This window comes from Lemur catta, chromosome 1 (genome assembly GCF_020740605.2).
Source record: "Lemur catta isolate mLemCat1 chromosome 1, mLemCat1.pri, whole genome shotgun sequence".
Taxonomy (NCBI): Eukaryota; Metazoa; Chordata; class Mammalia; order Primates; family Lemuridae; genus Lemur; species Lemur catta.
The window spans coordinates 177,325,121-177,347,816 of NC_059128.1; the positions used below are offsets into that span (position 1 = coordinate 177,325,121).

A 22,696-nucleotide genomic window follows, 5' to 3' on the forward strand; every position below is an offset into this window, starting at 1 on the left:
TTCAAAATACACACATGACTTGGGCAACACCAAACTAAAGTATAACATAAAAAGTTGTTTTCAGTGGATAACATCACTGGGGCACCAGCAGGAGCAAAAGAAAACTTCTCTGAAGACAGTATACCCTCAGACAAGACCTCCTTGGAGCCTCACAGGTTTACCAGCCATAATCCTAAATTTGAAAACACATGAGGTAACATGCTACCATTATCCTCTATCTCTGTTTCCCTGTATTTCTGAGGTAACATACAAAGAAACCAAACATCACACAGAGATGAAAGAACAAGGAATAGTGGCTTAGTTTGGGTGTAGTCTCTGGTACCAGCCACAAATAAATGGCTTTGTGGACAGCTGGGTAGCTAAATCTCCATTTTCTCATCTGCAAAATGGGAATTATTACAGTAATCTATCTCATAGAGTTATGAGAATTAAATGGGTTAATATATAGAAAGTCCTTAGAATCAGACCGGTGTCTGGCTTATGGGATGTATTAAAAGGAGTTAGCCAGGTTTATTAGTAGCATCATCTTCATCATTATCATTATTGTTATTATAGGTAATTAGTTATATTATCCCACCTGTCTCATGATTAGGTCAGTTTTTCTCCATACATGCCCAGATGCATATCCATCTGGCCTAGAATTAAATCTTGAGGTAAACCTATCAACTACACATCTCAAAATTGAATGATTTCACATGACAGCCTCCTTTGCCGAGTAGCAGCAGAACTAAGAACTGCAGGAAAATTTAACAGGCAACCATATGCTAGCTAATTACAGAACATGTTTTTAGAATTTGCTATTTACCTCTTTGTTTAGATACTATATATAAAGGCATCGCCATAACCCCACTTCTAGCACCTTTCCCACCCTTGCCACACACACCAGTGAACACTCTCCACCAACCCACTCTGGGCACCAGGCAACACAGGGTTAGGATAATAGGCTTCAGCAGATTTCTGGTTGCACACCTGAGGCTGGGAAGCTCTACAAGCTCTTGCATTAACTAAATGCTACCTGTTCCACTATTCCTCTTCTAGGGAGCTTCCATGTTCCTCAACTTTTATCCAACCCTCAGTTTCCTTTATTACAATTACAACAAGGGAAGAAACTCCTTAGCTGCCCATCTCCTCATTACTATCCCGTCTTGAAGTTTGTTCTTTCTCTGAAAAATGCAATTGACATTTACCTCATGATGTAGTTGTGAGAATCCAGTAATATATATTTTAAGCAAAAACTGTGTTTTATGCAATAACTAGCTTTGTGTTGCAATTATGTATTTAGTTGCTTTGTCTTTGCTGAGAGATAGAATACTACATATTCAATTCTCTCTTTGAACACCTAGCACAGTGTCATACACATATTAGGACTTTCTTTAATTCATTTCACAAATATTCATTAAGCATCTTAGATGTACCAGACATTGTCCTGGACTCATGGTTTTCTGTAATAAACAATCATTTCCTTCTTTGTTTGATGAAGTTTGCTAAATTAACCTTTTCAGTTGCACTTATCATGCATTCAGTTTGCAGGCATGGCTACAAAGTGCATCTTATTTACCTCCAGCAGTACCAGGAAATTTCCCTGGGCATATGACACAACCAGTCTGCTTTGGGTGTCTGATTAAATGGGACAAAAATATATCATAGAGCACCTGAGATGGTGCTAATGACGTGGCCTCTATTGGATGTACCAACATCCATTGAGCATGTGTTCATCATAGTCCTCAAAGATGCATTTCTTTGTTTACAAGTCTGTCCTATCCACTAACCTGTGAGCCTCAGAGAGTACTAATTATGTATTTTTCATCTTGTATTTCCCTCTGCATACAGAAATATCTTAGTGCCTGAATTTAGTAGATGCTCAATAAAGTAAGTATTGATGGAAGTAAATAGTGGAAAGGATGGTAAAGAGTTTTACTGATTACTATAATAAATATTTCAAAAATCTATGCACCTACTGTATTTTCATTTATTTAGCAGATACTGAGTGAATGCCTATCATGTGCTATTATTAACCATTCTAAGTGTTATCAAGTAGCATATTAGGCTGCTTCGATTGGAGTCTAACTATCGTGCCATTTTTTTCTTTCCTGAGGCTTACAATTTAAGAGGCCTCGAGGCAAATGGGAAATGCATTCTGTAAAGTTATGGAAAAAGATCTATTTTAAACATTAGCTATCAGTAGCCAAACAGCTGAATTTAATATTAGTTTATTAAATTCAGAACCTTGCATTTCCCAAGTTTGTATCTTTGAATATAAATTAAGTCAAACCTTGAACATTGGGAGAAAAAAAAAAAAAACTAAAACGTAGCCAGATGGCCCAATAGGGGCAAGATACTGTACCATGGAATCACTCTGCTTATTGTATACTTGAACTAAATTTAAAATCTAGTTGGTTGGAAAACTCAGTAAATGAATCTAGTAACCTGCTTTTGTGTATAATTTCTGGAAATCTGGTCACTTAGAAAAATTGTTTTAAAATGTACCCTTCACTGAGAGTTACAAATCCTAGCAGCCTTCCTGCATGATATACAGACACTAAAATTGTACTTGAAATTTAAATCCATCTTTTAAAAGTGGATGAGAAATAAGCATTTATAAATAACCTGGTTATATAAGAAAACTAGTTACTACTAACCAACATGACTGAAATGACTTTAATGGTATTAAATTTATATAAGAAAGCAAGGACTCTGAATAAACCTAATAATTAATAAAAAATTACTTCAAATTCCTTTGGAAAAAAGTATTCAAAGACTCAATCACAAGTCAAAAAATTAAACAGTATTTTACTATTAACCATATCATATTTATTTAAAAGCCACAAACAATATAAGAAATCACGAAAACACAAAATTCAGAGAATAACACCTGTTTGTTTTTTAATTTTGCACAATGAAATGCCACTAAAATAGAGAAATTATAATGCAAATTGTATTATAAAAATATTAGCTAGCACATGACATTATTTTTTTAAGAAAGATAAATTGTAACTGTAGGAGACAAGAGACATGTTAATACCACAAAACTTCAGACAGAATTTTTAAATGTCACGTCTTATGCTGAATATATACATGTGCATATTGACTGTTATGCAGCAAATCTTGGAATATAGGGATTTAGGCAAGTAAAAATAAAAAGTGTATATAGATAAACTTCCTGAATACTGTTTGTTTTTTCTATATTAAATGTCACATATCATTACAGGAAATGCATATGTCTGTTTAAGATTGCAATTGCATTTTCAAATGTAAGGCAATTAATATTTTAGAAAGCAGCTTTTGCACCTTTTTGAAAAAGCTTGTAGCAGCATATAAAGATGAACATTACAAGAAACTGAGTTAAACAACTTTACCATGAAAAGATGAGTATAATCTAAAATTGGAGCACCTTCGTTTCATTTCAGAAAGAACTGTGGACTAGGGCTCTTATCTCAGAACAACCCCACCTAAGAGCACTGAGTCTTTGTTTATGTAATAAAGAGCAGATGAAGAATACATCCCATTCTACATACTGGGTGTTGTTTCTTAATAAACCTGATCAATTTTACACGATGAAATGCCACTACAAAATATAGAAATAATAATGTAAATTGTATTATAAAAATATGGTACAGGTATTATTTTTTAAAGAAAGAGAAATTATAAGAAACATCTTACACACACACACATACAAAAACATAGTCCATGTCCAGGTAGGAAGCTAAGGCACAATAGAGGCAAGTTAATCACAGTGTATTCACTTATACACTATGCTTTTAGTTAATTCATACAAACAAGTACAATGGATACTTTATTCTTGGTCTTATATAATGTTTACTGATAAGCTTTGGATCTCAGAGAAGTAGCATATTTGCTGTGTTTTGTTACTTTGTGTAGATACACATTTATTTATCATGTAAATAAAAAGCAGCAAAGCATTATTAATCACTTCAGAATTTGTGGCTTTTGCTTTTATAAACTGCTACACAAAATGTCACATTTCAAAATTTAAAAACATAACTCCAGTTCTTGTCATTAGAACAGTATGGTGACTACCAGGGATCTTCTTTAAAGAAAAAACAATTATGTCTTCTGTATCACATGAAATGAGACACGCAGGTACAATAGACAATCTTAGAGATTCAGTCATACCTATTTTATATATAAGGCATCTGTGACCAAGAGAGGTCATGTGTTAAATGTATAAATGTATTATGTATAAATGTATTAAATGCAAGCTTCTTACAAAGACACTAATATCTCTAATTTGCTCAGAGATCTTCATTGACTGTAGCTCTGGAGCTCCTTTCCTGACAGTCTGATCCTGCCTTCATGTACAGGCAGCTCCTGATTGCCCATGCCAGTAAAGTAGGGAACAGGCATGGGAAATACAAACCTTAAGATTAAAAAAAAATACATGTTTTATTTTGTAATAAAATCAAATTTCCCAGTGAACCTTTTATAAATTTTGTAGAATGAGGTTTTGATACATATCCACAAGTAAACTTTCTTTGTACAATAAAACATAATATTTCTGTCTGCTTTTCTGTTTGTTTTTAAAGATGAAGAGTATCATTCTTTTCACATGGAATCAAGCTTGTCTTCAGTAAAAGGACATGATGGAGAGGAGAGACAGGAGAGGATTAAAGATAGATGACATGTTATTTTATTCCAACAAAGACGGCTCTAAAGAGTCCACCATCTTGCTACCCTATTAATGTGAGAGCTCAGGGGTTCATTTTCCCTTATTTCATGTTTATAGTGTTTTAAGCGTTTATAGTATTTTAAGTAGGACTCATTGGCTTTCAGGATGAACTCCTAGTCTACCAAGTGAACAGAAACACATGTTTAGATTGTATTCTTTCTTTCATTCAGACTCTCAACCTACCTGTCAAAGTTAACACTCAATAACAAAAATCTGCAAAGCAGAAAATATACTTGTAAATAATTGAGGATTGACTGTAAGCCCATACTAACTTTCTAATTTTTCTTTATTAACCATAATTGATGATTTGCTGCATCCCTTTATCTTGATGAACGTTGTGGTGGAGATCTTTCAAAATACATGAAATCCTGAAATTGGAAAAAGAATGTTATCTATCTATATATCTATATGTGTGTGTGTATATATATATATATATATATATATATAAATTAGGTGCAATCCATACAATATTATCCTTTATAATTTATGAGGAGACCTCACATTCCAGTTAAAAACAACTAAATCTAATGAGATTTTTTTGAAGACAATTTAATGTGAAAAGTAGCAATTACAAACTTGAAACTGTTGGCTTTCTATTTTCGGTACTAATTAACTAAATTTCATCATTAACAGGAGGAAAAACTTGACAATCTAAGGATGGTACAACACCAAGGTATACAATGAGAGAAAGGCAGTAAGAAAGATGGGAAAGGATATCAGTGTTAGAGTTATGTCATTAGGAAGTCACAGGACAGGCATTTTTAAGCAATGAGAATGATAGATGCAGTGACAGCAGTTACACCCATTGGATGCCTAATATCTTCTAAGCACTCTCCTGGGCATTTTAGTCACATGATAGCCAATATTCATAACCCGGAAAAACATATTTTCATCTTCATTTTACAGATGAGGAAACTGAGGCTTGCAAGTGTTAAACATTTAGCAAAACAAGTAACTAGTAAGTAGCACAGAGAGAAGTTGGCCTAGTTTCAAAGATTATTCCCTTTCTACTATACTACACTGCTTCTCATCAGAAAGAATAACTCTCTTAGGATAACTCAAAAAAAAAGAATAAAAAGAAAGAAAGAAAGAAAAGAAGGAAGGAAGGAAGGAAGGAAGGAAGGAAGGAAGGAAGGAAGGAAGGAAGGAAGGAAGGAAGGAAGGAAGGAAGGGAGAGAGAGAGAAAAGAAAGAAAGAGACTTACAATGAGGAAACAGGCTCCAAAAATCATGGCTTTCATCTTCACATCCAGGTCCAGTGGGAAGTGAATGTCAAAGTGATCAGCATCTGCCATTGCTGATACCAAACCATTCCACTTCCTAACAATACTGCCAATGTTGGATACACCATCAACGGATTTGACCTAGAATGACAAGAATGTGACTTTACGTGATTGAAAGGTATTAGAGTACATGTGTTAGTCTTCTACTTAGAAGCAGTCTACAATGAGACAGTAGGAAAAGAATATGGTAATTACATAATTTCAATGAGAAAATTACAGGCAAGAAGGGTTAAGTTCCTTTGCAACTGGGGAAGATCTTATGATTCTCAGGCTACTGCTCTTTCTTCATCTTCAAATGAGTTATAGGGGGACCTTATCAGAGGAGGTATGATTTGAATTGATTACTACATTTTTCTCCATATAGCAAAGATAGGAATTAGGGATTGGGAGGGGGTTACTTCCAATCTAGGGAAACCTATGAGTAAAGCAGGGAGGTATGGAACAGTGCACCTCACATCACTCAGGATCTTGTGGTCCAAATCTACCTTGTCTCCTTAACATACCAAAGGGCATCATTTTCCATAATAAAATAGGGACCCTGAAACTTATCACAGGGAAAACATTCAAATAATAATTTTTACCTATGGTCATTTGACAATGGAAATGATCACACACAGCTTGCCCTGGCAATTTGGTTTATCTATATTGGTCTTTGAATAAATAGTTAATGATTAATGATATCGTGATATAAAATAAGAACTAAGAAAAGTTTATTGGGTATCATAGGAAACATTCAAATAAGCAATTTTAGTAGATGATGACTCTTGCTGAAATTGCAAGGAATTAAGAAAGTACTCTTTAAGAAGCCCAGGAAATACTTCTAGGCATTTCCTTTGTCAGCTTCACAGGATGATAAACAATCATTTTGTAGCCACTGAGATACAGGCAAAACAAAAGGATTTTTCTCTTTCTTGAGAATGTGTTACAATATAACCTATTATAAGTTATCCATGTTATCAGTGTTATCCTATTTCTTGAGGATGCTGATAGATTTCTATCAGACACATACACAATTTACATAACCTTAGGAGTGCTCTATATGTTCTGTGATATGTTGGGCACTTGTATTACATAGAACCTATATTCCCGTCCTGGAAATCTCTGGACAAAACTGGTAATTAAATACAGCCAAGAATTTAATAACTCAATTAAGTCAGGCTATTTACTCTCAGACAGTTTAATGTTTTAAATGGCTTCTTTTTATTTTTATCAAGCACTCAAATCATAAATAAGGAACTCACATTTTGGAAGACATTAAGCAATCCACTAACAATAATTATAAAATCCTTTGATGCCAACTAGTTAAGTAATTCTTTGCTCAGCCCTATTCATTTACATGAAAAAAATGTCTAAAACCACATCATTCCAAGGTCTGTGAGTACATGGAAGAAAAAATAACAGAAACATTTTTTTTTATATATGTTCACCTCAAAAACAGAATCTGAACCACATCCATAGGTTGAGCATGGCCCACGCACTCTCAGCACATTTTCTTTCTTCTCATTTTGGATGCTGTAAACTGCCCTGCACAAATTCCAGTGTTCCGCAACAAAGCCAAGGGGGACACCAGGAGGACACTGCACCTCTAGCTGCAAGTAAATAGTGACAGAAGTTAGGATGCTAAATGCACATGTCTACACACACATGCAGATACACCATGTAGATGTATTTGTATTCACTTAAGGACTAAGGAAATTACTGCTAAGAGAGAACATCTCCCATTTTACCCAAACCATTCATCTTAGGCCTGTATTTCAGTGAGCAGTCTCAAAGTATCAGGTCACATTTCTTTTGAGATAAAGGGCAGGCTTAATTACAGCTGGTTATAAAATAGCCAGTCATCCAAGCTCAGTGTTCCTAAGCTGCACATTACATTTTTTGGTAAAAGCCCAAAGTGAAGCTTCTATTGACTATTTCTCTGCTGTCACATGTACTTTCTTAGGAATTTGGGAAAGGATTACACAGGACATGGGGCAGGACTACACAGCTTCATGAACTGTCAAATCAAGATGTTATTGTTCATATACATAAATTCCCACCTTTATACAAACATAAAATTTGATATCTTCCTAGAACTGATAGCTCACATAATTTTAAGCCTCTGAGATAAAAATCAAAATTGTATAAAAATAAATTACTTAAAAAAATCATACCATGGTATACTCCTCACACATAAAAAGGGATGAACTACTGAGTTATATGGAACAACTTGTATGAATCTCAGGGTAATTACACAGGGTGAAAAAAGCTAATCCTGAAAAGTTACATACATGATTCTGTTTATAAAACATTCTTGAAATGACAAAATTATAGAGATGCAGAACAGACTAGTGATTGCCAGGGGTTAGTGATGAAGAGGAGGGAGGTAAGTGGGTGTGGTAATAAAAGGGAATGATGATGGAACTGTTTGGTATTTGTATTACGATGGTGGCTATAGGGATCTATACAGCTGATAAAACTGCATAAACTAAATGTACACACACACACACACAAACAAATGAATACAAGTAAAACTGAATAAATAAAAAAAAACTAGATAAAGTTATGGGACAAAAGTGTCATAAATTGGACTAAGTTTGCAATATTGATTTTTTTTACTCTATCCTGGCTTCCTATAATCTCAGAAGGCTATATTTATAGGTTTTGATTAAAAATCCCAATCACAAATATGAAGAAAAATGCCTGTGATATGCAAAAGGATTGAGGCTAAGAGGTGGGGATTCACTTCAAATATGAGGCTATTATTACAAAAGCAATAATGACAAAACAGTAAGATATCTGAGAACAATAGATACTCAGATATTTATTGAGTACCATACTATTTGCCAGGCACTGTGCTATGGAATTGACTTCATCCTTGAAACAATCATCCTGTCAGATAGGTACTAGTAATATCTCTATTTTACAGGTAAATAAATTAAGGCACAGAGAGGGTTGTAAATAAATTTACAGTAAATGCTGTTATTTAACATAATAAATCATTTAAATATCCCAGTAATCCTATAAGGCATTGTTCTACCCAGTTCATAAATAAGAACACTAAGGCTCAAAAAGGTTAAGTAAATTGTCCAGATTTAATAGGCAGCGTATCTAGATTTCAAACTCCCATTGACCTCTCTCTAAAACTGCTTTTCTTTTCCTGTAGGAAACAACTTTCCTAGAACTGCACAGATAATAAAACAGTAACCAAACTGTAACTCAGCATATCTGCAGTCTAGTTCCAGCACTGTCCTCTGCCAAGTGTGACACCCTCTCAGGCACTTAATCTTTTTGAACCACTCTTTCTTTATCTGTAGAAAGATGTAGGTTGGGATGGGTAACATAAAGGTATCTAACGTCCCGTACAAATCTGAAAGTATATGTTTATGTTTAGCATTACCTGATATTATATGCAGGTACATTTAGATAAATGTACACGACTACCATCAAACTCATAAATTTCGAATTCAGTAGACAAAACTGATAGAAGAGTGGTCATTGCCTAAACAAGCCTATTTCGTGCTTGACCCGCCAACCAGCACGTGAAGAATATGAACTCGCAAGAAAAGCCCTCTGTGGTTTTCCTTAGGTGAGACAATTTGGCTTCCTCCCTCCCCACTAACTTCTTCCGTTCTGACTGGCAGGGCCAGGGAAAATCCCTCCTGTGTAGTTTTGAAAGGAGCACATCGCGCTGTGAAGAGTTGGATCAGAAAGAAACAGTGATTCAACCTCCATTCTCTGACCTCTTGCCTGGCTGAGGGGCAACAGAAGCAACAGCAGGTGCATCTGAAAGGTCTCTGCATTGTCATGATTTCTCGGCCCATACAGTCAGTGACACGGAGGACAAAGGGCCTTAGTGTCCGGTAACCATTCCTGGTAAAGTCATCTGTGTCTTCAGTTACGATGTAAACCATTTGGTCTGAGTTGTTTTTAATGTCATATCTATTATTAGTTTCAAAATGTGTTATCACTATAAAATAAAATAAGAATGTCATCTTAAATTAGAGCCAGTTAAACTGGCCCTCAAGAAGTCCTTGTTTAGCATTTCTTAGGGGTTTAAAGCAAAATAACTTTTAAAAATTTCAAGGTAAACATATACAATTGATTAGAACATCCAAAACTCCACGTGCTTTATAAGTATTTAAATAATTTTGGAAATGCAAAATGTTACTTGTATTAATAAGAAGTTCATTGTAAATTCATTTTTAAAACCTTTCCACACAAAGGCAAAGATTTTAAACAATATTCTTGGAGTATCTGAATTTAGAAAACTTTAATTATAAAATCATTTAAATGAAATTATATATTGGACCTTTAATTAATCTGCTCATGAAATATGCTGAGATGACTAGGATCATTACTATTTGCAAATAAGAAAACAAACCAAGAAAAGTCAAAGGCCCTATTGTTGTGGCCAAATGAACGTGTACAGCTAGTACAGTGAGGGTCTGTAATCTTGAAAGGCTGAACTGAGAACAGGCATGATTTTGACTGTGATATTTTCTTCTTACTTACAAAGCAAGGGCACTGAACTAGAATTCAGCAGATTTAGCTTCTATTTCCAGCTCTGGCACTGATAAGCTTACAGTGGTGCTCCTAGCCAACTCATTTAGTACCTTAGCTCCTTCTTTTACTCATATATGAAAGATGGATAAGGAGCCGAAATAATGGGTAAAGGATGGGGGTTGACCAAATAAAATGAATGCCCTTTTCAAGTCCAAGGGCTTTTGATTATATGATTTATAGATAAATAAAATTATACAAAATAATTTGCTTCATTACTTTCTTGAAGACAAAATTTATAGACCATAGTTTTTTTTTCTCTTTGAACCACTGAAAATGATCAATATAAAGAAGGAAGTAGATATTGGATAATGCAAATTTCTACCTGTTTAAAATACTGTTGAATATTAAAAAAAATTATACATACTTTCCATTGGCTCAAAATGCTGAAGAACATGTATGTTGTCCAACTGTTGGGATAGAACAAAGTAATTAGAAGAGAGAAATAACAGAATTAAATCAAACTAGCATTAGAAAGGAAGCTGATGAGATAGACATCAAACATATCAGATGATACCAAAATATCTTTTTGAATAGAGTCAAAAAAGTTTATCAACAAAAGTTAGCTTATCTGCATCTGATCATATGGATATTGGTAGAGCTGTCCACATAAGAAAAACACTTTCCTCCAGTTCCACTTTAACAAACAGTTGTCCAATATACCAGAAAAACATCTACTTGCTATAGTAATAGCATCTAGAAGAAGCTGTGCTTAAATAGATTTTTCCTAGATCAGTCCCTACTCACTCATCTCTCTGACATACCGTCCTTAGATTGAAGGTGCTTAGGAAGCTCAGAACAATTTAACGTGGACCAGCCAAAGAGAAGGAAATTCTCTCAGTGACTTAGGGAGAACAAAGAGGCCAGGGTGAATCTCACATGCAGTGTCCAATTTTATATTATTTCACAAGTACCTCTGGGAGAGGTTAAAACACCGACTGTGCTACTAATGCCAGGGTCTTCCCCAAGTGCACACTTTAATAAAGGGAGGGTCCATGAGGGCAGGAGTATGTGAATAGAATTAGGAGAAGGGAGAGGAAACATTCTTAGATGGTAACACATAAAAAGAGAGGTTGGCAATACCATTAGAGAAACTTCTATTTTTACTTAGGAACCACTCTAAATTAAAGATGGACAGTTTGATGGGCCCATCATCTGTTATATGTGAGAACATGCTAGCAGAAGTGAAAAAGCCTTCTTGGGGACACACTGATCTTATTCATATAATTTTAGATTATTAACATTTAGACCATTAGACCATTCCTAATCCCTGGGCCCAGAACAATGTCTTAAATGCCATATTTCACCAAATATTGGTTGAATACATTAATTAATAAAAAATTTATGAATGTGGTGATAAATAAAATTAAAAATAACTAAACATAAATGTTTTGTGATGTGATTAATAACTGGAGGGTACAGAAAGGACATAATCATACTTAATTAAAAACCTTTTCCTGTATGGGACACAATCAGGTAAAGGGGTTGAAACATGTCTTATAAAATATCAAACGTTGCTACTAAAATGGTTTATAGTCCCTTTTAATAGTCTAGGTTATTAAAATATAGAACTAAAAAGTAAAAATATTCACTGAACATCTACTCCTGAGATATTGCAGGTTCAGTTCTAGACCTCTGCAATAAAGCAAATATTGCAATAAAGTGAGTAACACGAACTTTTTGCTTTCTGATTGAATATAAAAGTTATGTTTACCCTACATTGTAGTGTGTTAAGTGTGCAATAATATTATGTCTAAAAAATACCTTACTTAAAAATACTTTATTGCTAAAAAATGCTAACAATCACCTGAGCTTTCAGTTAGTCATAATCCTTTTGCTGGTGGAGGGTCCTGCATGGATATTGATGGCTGCTGACTGATCAGGGTGATGGTTGCTGAAGGCTGGGGTGGCTGTGTCAGTTTCTTAAATAAGAAAATAATGAAGCTTATGACATCGATTGAGTCTTCCTTCCACCAAAGAAGTCCCTGTAGCATGTGATTCTATTTGACAGCATTTTACCAACTATAGTATTAATAGAACTTCTTTCAAAATTTTAAATTTTAAATTCCTCTTAAATCCTGCTGCTCTTTTATCCACTACGTTTATGTATTAATAATATTCTAAATCCTTTGTTGTCATTTAAACAGTGTTCACAGCATCTCCACCAGTAGATTCCGTCTTAATAAATCACTTTCTTTGCTCTTCCATAAGAAGCAACTCCTCATCTGTTAAAGTTTTACCTTGAGATTGAAGCAATTTAGTCCTATCTTCAGGCCGCACTTCTAATTCTAGTTCTCTTGATATTTCCAACACATCTTTATCCACTGAAGTCTTGAATCCCTCAAAGTCATTTATGAGGGCAGGAATCAACTTCTTCCAAACTCCTGTTCATGTTAATATTTTGACCTCCTTCCATGAATCATGAATGTTCTTATTGGAATCCAGAGGGTGAATCCTTTCCAGGAGGTTGTTAATTTACTTTGCCCAGATTCATCAGAGAAACCACAATCTATGGCAGCTATAGCCTTAAAAAATGTATTACTTAAATAGTAAGACTTGAAAATTGAAATTACTCTTTGATCCATGGGCTGAAGAATGGATATTGTGTTGGCAGGCATGAAGACAACATTAATCTCCTTGTATAGCTCCCTCAGAGTTCTTGAGTAACCACGTGCATTATCAGCAAGTAATAACATTTTGCAAGGATTTTTTTTTTTTTAACCAGTAGGTCTCAACCGTGGGGTTAAAGTATTCAATAAACCATGCTTTCAAACAGATGTGCTGTCATCTCAGCTTTGTTATTCTATTTATAGGTCACAAATTAAATTTAGCATAATTCTGTAGGGTCCTAGAAATTTTGGAATGGCAAATGAGCATTGGTTTCAACTTAAACTTACTGGCTACATTAGCCACTAAGAGAGTCAGCCTGTTCTTTGAAGCTTTGAAGCCATGCCTTGATTTCTCCTCTTTAGCTATGAAAGTCCTTGATGGCATCTTTTTCCAATAGAGGGCTGTTTTGTCTACATCAAAAATCTGTTGTTTAGTGTAGCCACCTTTATCAATGATCTTAGCTAGATCTTCTGGATAACTTGCTGCAACTTCTACATCAGCACTTGCTGCATTTTTATGTTAAGGAGGTGGCTTCTTTCCTTACAACTCATGAACCAATCTCTGCTAGCTTTAAACTTCTCATCTACAGCTTCCTCAATTCTATCAGCCTTCACAGAACGGAAAAAAGTTAGGCCCTTGCTCTATATTAGGATTGGCCTTAAGGAAATGTTGTGGCTGTTTTGATCTTCTATCCAGACCACTAAAACTTTCTGCATGTCAGCAATAAGGTGTTTCTACTTTATCATTTGTGTGTTAACTGGAGTAATAGAACTTTAAGTTTTTCAAAAACTCTGGATATTCTGGTGGCTCCAGAATGCCTATATAGATGTAAATTAGAGAGTCATTGTGTTATGTGAAGGGGGTTTCTGGAACCTGGCCTGAAGTCATATTCTTGCTAGGTCCCTTATTTTTATTTAATTGCATGTTTTTGAGGGTGGCAAGAGTGACTAATGAAAATTATGTGTGGGGAGGAAAAGCAGTAGGCTAAGTTATTCAGTAATTGCCCTGCTGTCTTGTGTTTTGTTCTTTTTTACGTTGGTTTACTTGATGTTAAGTCTTTACTTCTAAGCCAATGATGCAACTAGCATCTATGAGAGCATTTTTTTCTATTCCTGTTCCTATTTCTCTAGTTTCCTTCAAGAAAACATCTTGAATGCCTTAAAACTCAACACAAATCCTTATGAAAACCACATTCATCCCGCTGAAAACATCCCTATACTCTTTGCTCCCCCTTCAAACTTGTGAAATTAGTATTAGCATTCTTACAGTTTCACAAATTAGGCATTTCTCATCACTGATTCATCTTTTTTATTAACTCTGTCTGGCCTGTTTTCTCTTCTCAGATCCCCATGGTCATACTTCATAAGAACATAATTTGTATGTGCATGGAGTACCTGAGCTAAATATTCCAGACCAGGAGGGCAGTTTGGCACAGGAGGTGGCCCTGGCATCCATGTTATTGGAGCCTGCTGATTTGGCACAGGATATTTGCCAGGCTGATACTGGATAGTACGAGTACCACCAGTTGGCGGGCCCAGGGGGAAGATACTGGGCTGCTGTGGACTGTAGTATCCCATAGGCAAGCCTCCTGGGTAACCTGCAGGTGGAGGCACAGCCGGTCCAGGCGGTCCTGGGTTCAAAACAAATGAAAGTGTTATACATTCTTAACACTATAATATATTGTAAGTTAACATGACTTTTTATATTAAGATGAAATGGATCATACAATATCCACTTGAAAATGACAAGTTTTTCCATTTTTTGAGTATGTACCATGTATCAACAATGTATTAAGAGGATTTATTTACATTTTAATTCATTTAATCCTCTTAAATCTTTTGAAATAATTATTCCCAGTTCAGAGGTACAAAAATAAGGTCTAAAACATTAAGTAACATGTTAGCCTCTCAATGCATTAAGCTCCTTCTTTGGAGATAATATACTTACTTCATTATGTTGTAGTGAGTTTAGTACAAGGCCTAGCATATAATTACTATTGTAAATTTTTGTTATATTTATTGTTATTATTTACTATCACAAAGACAGTAATGTCTATTTTACATCAAAAAAGTGCTTTTAATGACTATTTTGAGCTGCCTTTGATTCAATCACTTTTATATGTCTTCATCATCAAGTTCTTAGACTGGTCCTCAATCCTGACATCTCTTAGATTCAATTTCTTAAGCATGTTGTCTCAGAAATTTGGACTGCTATAAAAAAATACCACAGACAGAGTGTCTTAAAAAAACAAAACAAAACAAACAAAAAGACCCACAAGCATGTCTTTCTTACAGTTCTGAGCAGTCCAAGATCAAATGCTTGTATGGTTGAATGGTGAGAGCTCTCTTCCTGGTTTGAAGACAGCCATCTTCTGGCTGTATCCTCACACAATGGAGAGACAGATTATTTCTCTCATGTCTCCTCTTATAAGGGTACTAATTCCATCGTAAGGGTTCTACTCTCTCCATCTAATTACCCCTGAAAGGACCCACCTCCAAATACCAACACATTGAGGATTAGGGCTTCAATATATGAATTTCGGGGAATATAAACATTCAGCCCATGGCACTTAACCCTCCACTATTTCTCCCCACTCCACCTCCAGAGATTTTATGAGTTTTGCCTTTGTCGTTATAAATCAGTCAGGGTATCTGGATTTTTTAAAATAGATACACTATTTTATAATGTTTTAAGAATAGAACTCATAATAATGCCTTTGCATAGAACGATTAATGGTTGACTTTAGGATTTCCTTTTTATCAAGGTCTCTTAAGATAAGCAGTGGTAACTTTGAATTTCACAATGATATTTTTAAAATTCAAGGAATTTCCAGCATAGATATGAGAATGCCTATGCTGCTGAGATATGGTGATGAACTCTAGTTATCAAGAGTTTTTTGAATAATTTTGCACTTTAATATTTTCATTTTTATTTTCCTTTCCAGGTGTTTATGATTCATTAATTAAAATTTGCAAGTAACAGGGCCCTTGTTGTCTACCAAGAGATATGCGAAAGACTCTAAATTACTTCTGAGGTTTTATAGCCCTAACTGAAATCCTGTTGGTGGCAGAGCCACAAGCAGCCCACGAGCACTTTTCCCTGAACTGCCAGGAAGGTTAGACTCAGGTAAAGAAAGGTTTTCCTCCTCTAACAGAGATTTTAAGAAAGAATGTCCTGTGCAAAGTCTTGTGGTTGAAAGCAAAAATAAATTTTGTAAGCCAAGATATTTCATATTAATTTATCAATATACAGTCATTCTTCAGCATTCATGGGTGATGCCCAGGACCTCCATGGATACCAAACTATGCCAGTGTTCCAGCCACTTATATAAAAATGGTGTAGTATTTGCATATAAGCTATACACAGGTTTCCAAATACTTAAATCATCTCTAGTTTAATTTTAATACCTAATACAATGAAAATTGTGTAAATAGTTGTCATATTGTTTTTTTACATGCATAATTTTCATTGTTTTTAATTATTTTTTCCTGAATACTTTCAATCCATGGTTAATGGAATCCATGGATGTGGAGCCCACAGATACAGAGGGACAACTGTAGATCTACTTTAGTTAAAATCAAATAAAACTTTACATTAGCAAGGAATCCTAGGTAAGACCACACCTACAGAATCTGCTGACGTTTTGGTGGCTAGACATGAAAGGAGTCTGAAAAAAATGGAACTAGATTTTCTAGATTTCAAAGGTAGGTGTTTAAATTTATTACTTTCAAATTTAGGGAAAAATAATTTGAAAATGTTTTTTCTTTTTTTTTTTTTTTTTTTGAGACAGAGTCTCACTTTGTTGCCCGGGCTAGAGTGAGTGCCATGGCATCAGCCTAGCTCACAGCAACCTCAAACTCCTGGGCTTAAGTGATCCTACTGCCTCAGCCTCCCTAGTAGCTGGGACTACAGGCATGCGCCACCATGCCAGGCTAATTTTTTCTATATATATTTCAGTTGGCCAGATAATTTCTTTCTATTTTTAGTAGAGACGGGGGTCTCGCTGTTGCTCAGGCTGGTCTCGAACTCCTGACCTCGAGTGATCCACCCGCCTCGGCCTCCCAGAGTGCTAGGATTACAGGAGTGAGCCACCGTGCCCGGCCCTGAAAATATTTTTTCTTAAATTCAACATATCAACTGCTTACAAATAATCTGGAGTTCTTAATAAAATTGCAAATTCCTGAGCCCCATTCTAATCTATGGAATAAGGCAAAATATAGGGAAAAAATATCTAATTTCACTGATTCTTTTTAAAAATATACTATTCAATAGTTTTTTTTTCTTTCTTTCTTTTTTTTTTTTTTTAGTATATTCTCAAAGTTGCACAACCATCACCGCAACCTAAATCCAGAAGTTTCATCATACCACAAAAAACACACATATCCATCAGTAGACATTCCCATTCCTTCCTCCCCACGGTCCCTGGAAATCACTGCCTAATCTAGATATTTCATGTAAATGAAATCACACAGTATTTAACCTTTGTGTCTGGTTTCTTTCACTTAGCATGTTTTCAAGGATCTTGTATGTTGTAGCACATGTAGGTACTTCATTTCTTTTTATGACTGAATAATATTCTATTGTATAGCTATATCACATTTTATTTATCCTTTAATCAGCTGGTAGATATTTGGGGTGTTTTCACTCTTGGCTATTATAAATAATATTCCTGTGATCATCCATATACAAGTTTTGGTGTGGACATATGTTTTCAATTCTCTGTGTAGGAGTGAAATTAGCTGAGGTATTCGATATCGTCATGTTTAACATTTTGAGGAACTTCCAAATTGTTTTCCACTGTGGTTTCACCAATTTATAATCCTATCTGTTGTGTATAAGAGTTCTACATTCCCATCTCCTCCACTAATACTTGTTATTGTCTGTCTTTTATTTTAGTTATCTTAACGGGTCTGTGGTGGTACCTTACTGTGATTTTGACTTGCATTTTCCTGATGACTACTGATGTGGCATATCTTTTCATATGCTTATTGGCCATTAGTATATCCTGTTTGGAGAAATAGCTATCTAAATGCTTTGCCCACTTTTAAGCTGGATAATTTGTCTTTTTATTGTTGCCTTGTAAATGTTCTTTATGTATTCAAAATAAAGTTCCTTGCCAGGTAAATGGTTTGCAAGTATTTTCTCATTTTGTAGGCTGCCTTTTCTTTTTCTTGATAGTGTCTTTTGACACACCAAAATTTTAAATCTTTATGAGGTCTAATTTATCCATTTTTTCCTTTGGTTGCTCATGCTTTCTGTATCATATCTAAGAAACTGTTGCCTAATCCAAGGTCATGAATAATTATAACTATATTTTCTAGAAGTTTTAGAGCTTTCACTTTTATATGTAGGCCTTTGATACATTTTGAGTTCATTTTTTTATCTAGTGTGTGACAAGTTCCAAATTCATTGTTTTGTATGTTGACATTCATTCATATCAGCACATTTGTTGAAAAGACTATTCTTTCCACATTGAATTATTTTGTCACTCCTGTTGAAAATCAACTGGCTACAGGTGTTTTATTTCAGGACTCTGAATTTTATCACACTGGTCCACATGTCTATCCTTATGCCAGTACTCACTATATGGTATTGACTACTGCAGCTTTGCAGTCAATTTGGAAATTGGGATGTGTGAGTCCTCCAGATTTTTTTTCAAGGCTGTTTGGTCTCTTCTATGTTCTTTACATTTCCATATGTTTTTGAGGATCAGCTTGTCAATTTCTTTACATATGTGTATATATAACCTACTAAAAAGTTGGCAAGAATTGTGTTGAATCTGTAATCATTTTGAGGAGTATAGCCATTTAACAATATTTACTTTTCAAATCTGTGAAATACTTTTCCATTTATTTAAGTCTTAATTAATTTCTTTCAACAATGTTTTTCAATATGCAAGTCTTATACATCCATTATTAAATTTATTACTGAGTATTTTATCATTTTTGTTGTCATTGTATGTGGAACTGTACCTTTGCTTTCTTTTTCAGATTGTTCATTGACAGTGTGGGGAAAAACAATTAGATTTTTGTATATTGATCTTGTATCCTACTACACCACTGAAGTCACTTATTGGTGTGCTCTGTGTGTGTGTGTGTGTGTGTGTGTGTGTGTGTGTGTATTTCTTAGGATTTTACATATATATAAGATCATGTCATCTGCACATAGAGATAGTTTTGCTTCTTCCTTTCAATCTGGATTAATATTTATTAATATTTCTTTTCCTTGCCTAATTACCCTGGCTGGACCTTCTAGTACAATGAGGAACAGAAGTGGCAAGAGAAGATATGCTGTCTTGTCCTTGATCTTAGAGGGAATGAATGCTTTCAATCTTTACTATTAAATATGTTAGCTGTAGGTTTTTCATAGACACCCTTTATTGGATTGAGGAAGTTCTATTCCATCTCTAGTTTGTTAAGTGTTTTTATCATGAAAGATGTTGGGTTTTATCAAACGCTTTTTCTGTTATCTATTGATGTGATCATGTGGTTTTTGTCCTATATTCTATTAATATGGCATACACATTGATTGACTTTGATATGATAAACCAATCTTTCATCCTTGGGGTGAATCCCACTTTGTCATGGTGTATAATCCTTTCTAATATTGCTGTATTTCATTTGCTAGTATTCTGTTGAGCATAGATTCATCTATATTTATTAGAGATATTCATCTGTAGTTTTCTTGTGATTATCTGACTTTGAAAATTGGGTAATCCTGGCCTCATAAAATAAGCTGGGAAGAGTTCACTATTCTTCCAGTTTTTAGAAGAGTTTGTAAAGGATTGGCATTTAAATATTCATGAAGCATTTGGTAGAATTCTTTAGTGAAGCCATCTAGGCCTGGGCTTTATTTGTGGGAATTTTTAAAATAATAATTCAATCTCTTTATTTACGATATAGGTCTATTCAGATTTTCCATTTCTTCTTGAGTCAATTTCAATAGTTTGTGACTTTCTAGGAATTTGTCCATTTCATCTAGGTTTCCTAATTTGTTGGCATAAAATTGATTATATTATTCCCTTAAGATACTTCTTAATTTCTATAATGTTGGTAGAAATGGACTTACATTCATTCCTGATTTTACTATTTGAGTCTTTTTTCTTTCCTTGGTCAGTCTGACTTAAGTTTTCTTAATTTTGTTGATCTTTTCAAAGGACCAACTTTTGATTTCATTGATTTTGCGTATTGTTCTTTTTTCTCTATTTAATTTACTTCTGCTTCCATCTTTATTATTTCTGTTTACTTTAGTTTTCTTTCTTAAAGTGCAGTATTGGATTACTGATTGGAGATCTTTCTTATTTTTTAATGTAGGCATGCACAGCTATAAACTTCCCTCTATGTATTGCTTTAGCTACATCTTATAAGTTTTGGTATATTGTGTTTTGTTTTCATTCATTTCAAAGCATTTTTTAATTTCCCTTATAATTTCTTTTTGCCTCTATAGTCATTTAAAAGTCTATTGTTTCATTTCTTCATATTAGTAAATTTCCCAAATTTCTTTCTATTATTATTGATTTCTAATTTTGTTCTACCATGGTAGGAGAATATACTCTATGTGATTTCAATTTATTAAAATTTACTGAGGCTTGTTTTATGGCCTAACAATAATTTTGGAGAATGCCCTAGGTGAGCTCAAGAAGACTGCATATTGTGCTGTTATACAGTAGAGTGTTTTATTACGCCTAGTCTCTGTGGTAGAGTATGTATTATGTCTAGTTTGGTTTATAATGTTCAAGTCTTCTATTTCCTTTCTGATCTTCTGCTTGGTTGTCCTATCCATTATTTTAAGTGGGGTATTGCAGTCTCCAACTATTATATGTTATATTATCTATTTCATCATTAACTTCTATCAGTTTTGCTTCATATATTTTGGAGCTCTGTTTTTATGTGTATATATGTATATAACTGTTCTGTCTTCTTGATGGATTGACATTTTTGTTATTATAAAATGTCCTTTATCTCTAGTAACAATTTTTGCCTCGTTGTATTTTATCTGATGTTTGTACAGTTATTTCATTAATCCTTATTAGCCACTAAATTTGAGAAATACTGATCTGATACACAGTGTTTTATAAACAATGATAATAGTTGTGGGCTTTAAAATAAATTTAATAATTCAAACTTTAATTTTTAAAAATAAAATGACCTAGGCTGGGTGTAGTGACTCAAGCCTATAATCCTAGCATTTTGGGAGGCTGAGGTCGGAGGATCACTTGAGGCCAGGAGTTTGAGCCCAGCCTGAGTAACATAGCAAGACCCCGTTTCTGCAAAAAATACAAAAACTAGCCAAGTACAGTATTGTGTGCCTGTAGTCTCAGCTACTCTAGAGGCTGAGATATGAGGATCACTTGGGTCTAGGATTTTGAGGTTACAGTGAGCTATGATGATGCCACTACATTCTAGCCTGGACAACAGAGTGAAACCTTGTTTCAAAATAAACAAACATAAATAAATAAAAATAAAATGAACTAGAGTAGAATAAAATAGAATGGAAATAACAAACTGCGTTGCTAGTACTATATACTCACCATATTCAGTATTGCTTGGTGAAACTTGTATAAGTTATACATAAATAAATACAAATGTATCTATATTTGTATTGTTTACCATGGGTTATAGTAGATTGCCATCAACAATGTTTAAAAGCCAGTAATTTAAAGAACTTTTTATTTAACCAATATAAAGACGACAAAGATTCTCTTCTGGAATGGAAAAGACAGAAACAATGTTACAACATTGCATTATATAATCATAAGAACTTGTTTTCACCATGGTTGGAGATTTTTCCTTGCATATTTCCTCCTTTAGGGGGGGAAATAATTTTATGTAAATACAGGTTAAACAATAATTTCTTTCTGAAAATTACTATTATATTTTTTCTTATAATGTATATATATGCATATATGTGTGTTTTATTGTATCTCTGTTCTTTTATTTATTTATTGGGTTGTCAGTCCATGTGACAGAAGGAAGGTGTCAAAAGCTGAGATTCACCTTGTGTCCAGGTAAGTATGCGAAAGGGAAGACTGTGATTGTAAACGCCAGATTTGGGCTGTGCTGTTGAAGCTCCGCTAATGGTGTTTTCCCTAAGTCACTGAGGTTTGGGGCACTGTGGGTCTATAGGACTAAAGAATCTGGAGGCTTTTGTAATCAAAGAGCAATGCCACACTACTGTGTTGGGCAGGGAATGTTATCTCCTGAAAAATGTGAACAGTCTCATTAGAAGCTGTTCTTTGAAAAGGTCACTCTTGCAGAAGGAAAAAGATTTCAGAGAGTGGGGTAAGGTAGATACTATGCTCTCTCTCAGAGCCCCCAAACAACTGGGTCTTAGGTACCATATAGATCTGGAAAAAACTCCTGTTGGATAAAGCTATATCAACTGCAAAGAAGAAAAAAAAAAGATAATAACCTTTACTGAGGTCTTATTTTATTTCAGGCACTGTTCTAAAAACTTTACAAGTATTAAATCTTGTAAGCTTTATATCAACCCTATGTGGTAGGTATTATTATTATTATTATCCCTAATTAACAGAGGAGGAAACTGAGGCATAGGGAGGTTAAGTAACTTGCTGA

The 22,696-nt window shown here is 34.4% G+C and overlaps 1 protein-coding gene across 3 annotated transcripts in view; it reads right to left on the reverse strand.

The window, feature by feature from the left end:
• Positions 1 to 2,827: 2,827 nt before the first annotated feature.
• The window catches only part of PLSCR4 (phospholipid scramblase 4), a 42,628-nt gene continuing 22,759 nt past the window's right edge, over positions 2,828 to 22,696 (reverse strand). For 2 of the 3 annotated variants that reach the window (XM_045539410.1, XM_045539411.1), the window contains 6 exons: positions 14,516 to 14,751; positions 10,879 to 10,921; positions 9,692 to 9,918; positions 7,397 to 7,558; positions 5,892 to 6,050; positions 2,828 to 5,055 (listed from right to left, as the gene is read on the reverse strand). In XM_045539410.1, coding sequence (XP_045395366.1) covers positions 5,008 to 5,055; positions 5,892 to 6,050; positions 7,397 to 7,558; positions 9,692 to 9,918; positions 10,879 to 10,921; positions 14,516 to 14,751 — 875 coding nt within the window. In that variant the 3' untranslated portion in view covers positions 2,828 to 5,007. Of the gene's footprint in view, positions 5,056 to 5,891; positions 6,051 to 7,396; positions 7,559 to 9,691; positions 9,919 to 10,878; positions 10,922 to 14,515; positions 14,752 to 21,651; positions 21,670 to 22,696 lie in introns of those variants that run through there. The other variant, XM_045539412.1, reaches the window with a different exon arrangement.